The sequence below is a fragment of the Salvelinus namaycush genome, chromosome 4 (assembly GCF_016432855.1).
Source record: "Salvelinus namaycush isolate Seneca chromosome 4, SaNama_1.0, whole genome shotgun sequence".
NCBI classification, from domain to species: Eukaryota; Metazoa; Chordata; class Actinopteri; order Salmoniformes; family Salmonidae; genus Salvelinus; species Salvelinus namaycush.
The window spans coordinates 4060228-4066227 of record NC_052310.1 but is presented as its reverse complement, the minus strand read 5'-3'; the positions used below and the strand labels follow the sequence as shown (position 1 = coordinate 4066227).

The window sequence follows — 6000 nt, the reverse complement described above, 5'->3', positions numbered from 1 at the left end:
CTATAAACTGCACTATTCTGGACCAGGGCCCATGGATCCAAGTATTCAACGTTATGTTAACATCTTGAAGAAAACGTGTAGAGCTGGTTAGATTCAATAAGGTTCAATAATAGGACAGTGTTGCAACATTGTTTTGACAGAGGATTTGCTTTGAAAACAAATAAAGTTTTGAAGGGAATTTACCTACTGTCCTCAACCTTCTTTTACAATTGCAGTTGTACAATCCTAGGACTGAGCACATTCAGCGGTCCAGACAATTGACTGACAGATTGGTTAGAGCACCAGCACACCACACCTATCAGATTCAATAATAGCTTGAGTTGCTCTCAATGATTTTCTGCTCCAGTCTCCTTTTGAGTTCAGAGACCAGGGCTGAGCTGACGGGGATTTTAGTCATCTCAGAGCTGATGTTGCTCTCTCTGCTCTGGCTGGATCTCCTGGAGCCCTTGGAAGCCAGAACCCCAGAGACGGTTGGCACTGCAGCCCGGGCCCTCTCACTGGGCCTGGGGTTAGAGGACAGAGAGGGACAGGATGGAGGAGGCAGACAGGGCGCTCTGGGGGGCAGAAGATCGGGCTTTGATCTGGGGCACCGGGGTCTGACGTTTTTGTTGCTGTTGATGCTGACACTCCCTGCTTCCGGGTCGCCTACAACAAACTTGTTCAATGGGTAATTTCCACCGCCGCCATGGAACGGTACGTTAAACGTCCACGGCTTGCGGTCTCTTGACGGTCTCCGTCTGATGATGATGCGACGCGCCGGCATTATCCTGTTGGACTTTGTGTTGCGCAAGAACATAGCCGTGGAGATCAAGACAGTGACCCCTACCAATATGCTAATGACACCAGCGACCATGCCTAGGGCCTTCATTGGGTTGTGCCTACTTTGCAATAAAAAGGCTGCCATAGGCCCCTTGAGTTGAGTCTGTAAAAGAGCACAAAGATAATACTTTTAAATCACGCCCATCCACGGGACTAGATCATCAAACGTTTTAAACGTTTACTATTTTGGTCCAAAAGCATGCAGGCAAGCAGCGAGGTCAGAGGTCAGACATGAGCCAAGCACTGACAGAGGAGCCCCAGACAGACAACATCTCTATAACGCTAGCAGCATGATGGCCGCAGGTAGTCCTGTGTGGCTCCGTTGGTAAAAGCACGGGGCTAGCAACAACAAGTTTGGGGGGGGGGGGGGGGTTAAATTCCCACAGCTAGCCCATACATGTACTAATAATGTATGTACTCACTGTAATGACACACTGTCAAACATCCATTCATCCCAAACTAATGTGTCTGTTGATGATAGAGGTTTAGGGTGTGGTGCTCTACTTTCGTCTGTGCCTTTTGGGTCACAGCCTTAAGCTAAGCACTACACACTGATTGTTGTCGGGAGTGCGGCGGGTGCATCAGAACGGTTTGTTATTTTTTTGTTTACGCGCAGTGACATGTTTTCCGATGAGGATTGTATTGTGGATTAACTTCCTGTGACAGGTTCCTAAAGCCCTACGTTGAATGCTTCTGGGTCTTTGGTTTGAGTGTATTATTTACATGGATATGAAAAAAAATGAAATGAAAAATAGAGATTACTCTGTTCTTCTGACAAAGGGATTAACCCCAAACTCAAGACACTGGCTTGAAAGTAAATGACTTAATCTTTGTTACTTCAGTATAGTCAAAATGTTTTAAATATGCTCTGACGTAGGAGAATTACTATAAAATAAGTACTACATACTATAATAGTAGCGCTAGAATTTGACAATATAATCAAAACAATATACCTAAAAGTACATAAGTAGATAAAAATACATTTTCAGGAGTAGAAAAACATCTTCCAATCAAATATAAAAGATGGATATGAACTAACTATACTTTTTTTTAAATATAATATCATATTTATAAAAGTTAGTTAAGAAAAAAAATCGTATTTACAATGACGACCGGTCAAAAAACTTTGTGTGTGTGTACTTATTTACTGTTCCTATATAATGTACTCCAGTACTCTCCTATATAATGTACTCCAGTACTCTCCTTTATAATGTACTCCAGTACTCTCCTATATAATGTACTCCAGTACTCTCCTTTATAATGTACTCCAGTACTCTCCTATATAATGTACTCCAATACTCTCCTTTATAATGTACTCCAGTACTCTCCTTCATAATGTACTCCAATACTCTCCTTTATAATGTACTCCAGTACTCTCCTTTATAATGTACTCTCCTATATAATGTACTCCAGTACTCTCCTATATAATGTACTCCAGTACTCTCCTATATAATGTACTCCAGTACTCTCCTTTATAATGTACTCTCCTTTATAATGTACTCCAGTACTCTCCTTTATAATGTACTCTCCTTTATAATGTACTCCAGTACTCTCCTATATAATGTACTCCAGTACTCTCCTTTATCATGTACTCAAGTATTCTCCTTTATAATGTACTCTCCTTTATAATGTACTCCAGTACTCTCCTATATAATGTACTCTCCTTTATAATGTACTCCAGTACTCTCCTATATAATGTACTCCAGTACTCTCCTATATAATGTACTCCAGTACTCTCCTATATAATGTACTCCAGTACTCTCCTTTATAATGTACTCCAGTACTCTCCTTCATAATGTACTCCAATACTCTCCTTTATAATGTACTCCAGTACTCTCCTATATAATGTACTCCAGTACTCTCCTATATAATGTACTCCAGTACTCTCCTTTATCATGTGCTCCAGTACGTAGTTCTGTCCTTGAGATGATCTTGTATATTAATGTTCCGTATTATGTCAATTTTCACGTTCTGTGTGGACCCCAGGAAGAGTAGCTGCTGCCTTCGGAAACAGCTAATGGGGATCCTAATAACATACCAAATACCAATACAAGAATCCAATAGAAAAATCCTATCCTTTATAATGTGCTTTGGTACTCTTTTACAGACAAAGCAGTAACAAAAATATATATTGTCTTTAAAGTATCATAAAGTAATGTCTTGCAGACATAATAAGGTAATATATAAAAGGTAGTCTGTCTAGTCCAGTGAGATGGGTCTCATGATCATTTGGGCCTTCGGATAACTCTGATGAAATTGGCCTGGGGGTTGACGCGAGCTTTCTTCACTGTTCTACAGTACAAGGTAGTGGATATACAGATTGTTAGTAAGATTGTGAAGCCGACTATGCCCAAAAAAAGTCCAATAACATTTGACGGGCGCTTGATGAGGTTCAGGAAGTTTGCAAATATTCGAGCTTTGATCTGAAAAGCACAATGCAACACAGAAGACAACACAGAGATAATATTCACACAGATATAATATTGTGGTATTCTATTCTTCTCGGATATGATGTTAAATATGTAGGGCGAAGTTAACAAAGAGGAAGGTAAGCTTTAAAATTCATGCAATCAATGAATGCAAATTTGGAGAGAAAAAAATACACTTAATGAGTATGTACATTGTTACAATATAAAAACAAACAAAATATAAACAATTGAAATAGCACTTTCTTTATGTTTCTATTAGAGGAGAGTTTGTTTGAGTGATTTAAAAATATCACTTAACAGGCTTGACAGAACTGATGCTGCTGGTGTTAGTTCACCCAAATGATTGATTTCCTTCCCCTGTAAGCAGCCTATGGATAAGGTATGACAGCAGCCTATGGATAAGGTATCTTAAGCAGTTAGGGTTAGGAAATTAGGCAGTTAGGGTTAGGGTTAGGAAATTAGGCAGTTAGGGTTAGGAAATTAGGCAGTTAGGGTTAGGGTTAGGAAATTAGTCAGTTAGGGTTAGGAAATTAGGTGGTTAGGGTTAGGGTTAGGAAATTAGGCAGTTAGGGTTAGGAAATTAGGCAGTTAGGGTTAGGGTTAGGAAATTAGTCAGTTAGGGTTAGGAAATTAGGTGGTTAGGGTTAGGAAATTAGGTGGTTAGGGTTAGGAAATTAGGTGGTTAGGGTTAGGAAATTAGGTGGTTAGGATTAGGAAATTAGTCAGTTAGGGTTAGGAAATTAGTCAGTTAGGGTTAGGGTTAGGAAATTAGGTGGTTAGGGTTAGGAAATTAGGCAGTTAGGGTTAGGAAATTAGGTGGTTATGGTTAGGAAATTAGGTGGTTAGGGTTAGGAAATTAGGCAGTTAGGGTTAGGAAACTAGTCAGTTAGGGTTAGGAAATTAGTCAGTTAGGGTTAGGAAATTAGGTGGTTAGGGTTAGGAAATTAGGTGGTTAGGGTTAGGAAATTAGGTGGTTAGGGTTAGGAAATTAGGTGGTTAGGATTAGGAAATTAGTCAGTTAGGGTTAGGAAATTAGTCAGTTAGGGTTAGGGTTAGGAAATTAGGTGGTTAGGGTTAGGAAATTAGGCAGTTAGGGTTAGGAAATTAGGTGGTTATGGTTAGGAAATTAGGTGGTTAGGGTTAGGAAATTAGGCAGTTAGGGTTAGGAAACTAGTCAGTTAGGGTTAGGAAATTAGGTGGTTAGGGTTAGGAAATTAGGCAGTTAGGGATAGGAAATTAGGCAGTTAGGGATAGGAAATTAGGCAGTTAGGGTTAGGAAATTAGGCGGTTAGGGTTAGGAAATTAGGTGGTTAGGGTGAGGAAATTGGGCAGTTAGGGTTCGGAAATTAGGCAGTTAGGGTTCGGAAATTAGGCAGTTAGGGTGAGGAAATTAGGCAGTTAGGGATAGGAAATTAGGTGGTTAGGGTTAGGAAATTAGGTGGTTAGGGTTAGGAAATTAGGTGGTTAGGGTTAGGAAATTAGGTGGTTAGGGTTAGGAAATTAGGTGGTTAGGGTTAGGAAATTAGGTGGTTAGGGCTAGGAAATTAGGTGGTTAGGGTTAGGAAATTAGTCAGTTAGGGTTAGGGTTAGGAAATTAGGCAGTAGGCAGTTAGGGTTAGGGTTAGGAAATTAGGTGGTTAGGGTTAGGATATTAGGTGGTTAGGGTTAAGAAATTAGGTGGTTAGGGTTCGGAAATTAGGTGGTTAGGGATAGGAAATTAGGCAGTTAGGGTTCGGAAATTAGGCAGTTAGGGTTCGGAAATTAGGCAGTTAGGGTTCGGAAATTAGGCAGTTAGGGTTCGGAAATTAGGCAGTTAGGGTTCGGAAATTAGGCAGTTAGGGTTAGGAAATTAGGCAGTTAGGGTTTGGAAATTAGGCAGTTAGGGTTCGGAAATTAGGCAGTTAGGGATAGGAAATTAGGCAGTTAGGGTTAGGAAATTAGGCGGTTAGGGTTAGGAAATTAGGTGGTTAGGGTTAGGGTTAGGAAATTAGGCAGTTAGGGTTAGGAAATTAGGCAGTTAGGGTTAGGGTTAGGAAATTAGTCAGTTAGGGTTAGGAAATTAGGTGGTTAGGGTTAGGGTTAGGAAATTAGGCAGTTAGGGTTAGGAAATTAGGCAGTTAGGGTTAGGGTTAGGAAATTAGTCAGTTAGGGTTAGGAAATTAGGTGGTTAGGGTTAGGAAATTAGGTGGTTAGGGTTAGGAAATTAGGTGGTTAGGGTTAGGAAATTAGGTGGTTAGGATTAGGAAATTAGTCAGTTAGGGTTAGGAAATTAGTCAGTTAGGGTTAGGGTTAGGAAATTAGGTGGTTAGGGTTAGGAAATTAGGCAGTTAGGGTTAGGAAATTAGGTGGTTATGGTTAGGAAATTAGGTGGTTAGGGTTAGGAAATTAGGCAGTTAGGGTTAGGAAACTAGTCAGTTAGGGTTAGGAAATTAGTCAGTTAGGGTTAGGAAATTAGGTGGTTAGGGTTAGGAAATTAGGTGGTTAGGGTTAGGAAATTAGGTGGTTAGGGTTAGGAAATTAGGTGGTTAGGATTAGGAAATTAGTCAGTTAGGGTTAGGAAATTAGTCAGTTAGGGTTAGGGTTAGGAAATTAGGTGGTTAGGGTTAGGAAATTAGGCAGTTAGGGTTAGGAAATTAGGTGGTTATGGTTAGGAAATTAGGTGGTTAGGGTTAGGAAATTAGGCAGTTAGGGTTAGGAAACTAGTCAGTTAGGGTTAGGAAATTAGTCAGTTAGGGTTAGGAAATTAGGTGGT

The 6000-nt window shown here is 40.2% G+C and overlaps 1 protein-coding gene across 1 annotated transcript in view; it reads right to left on the bottom strand.

Moving 5' to 3' along the window:
* Window positions 1–304: 304 nt before the first annotated feature.
* Window positions 305–6000, bottom strand: part of LOC120045319 (cadherin-related family member 1-like) — a 42359-nt gene continuing 36663 nt past the window's right edge. The window contains exon 17 of the mRNA XM_038990200.1: window positions 305–922. Coding sequence (XP_038846128.1) covers window positions 305–922 — 618 coding nt within the window. The remainder of the gene's footprint in view (window positions 923–6000) is intronic.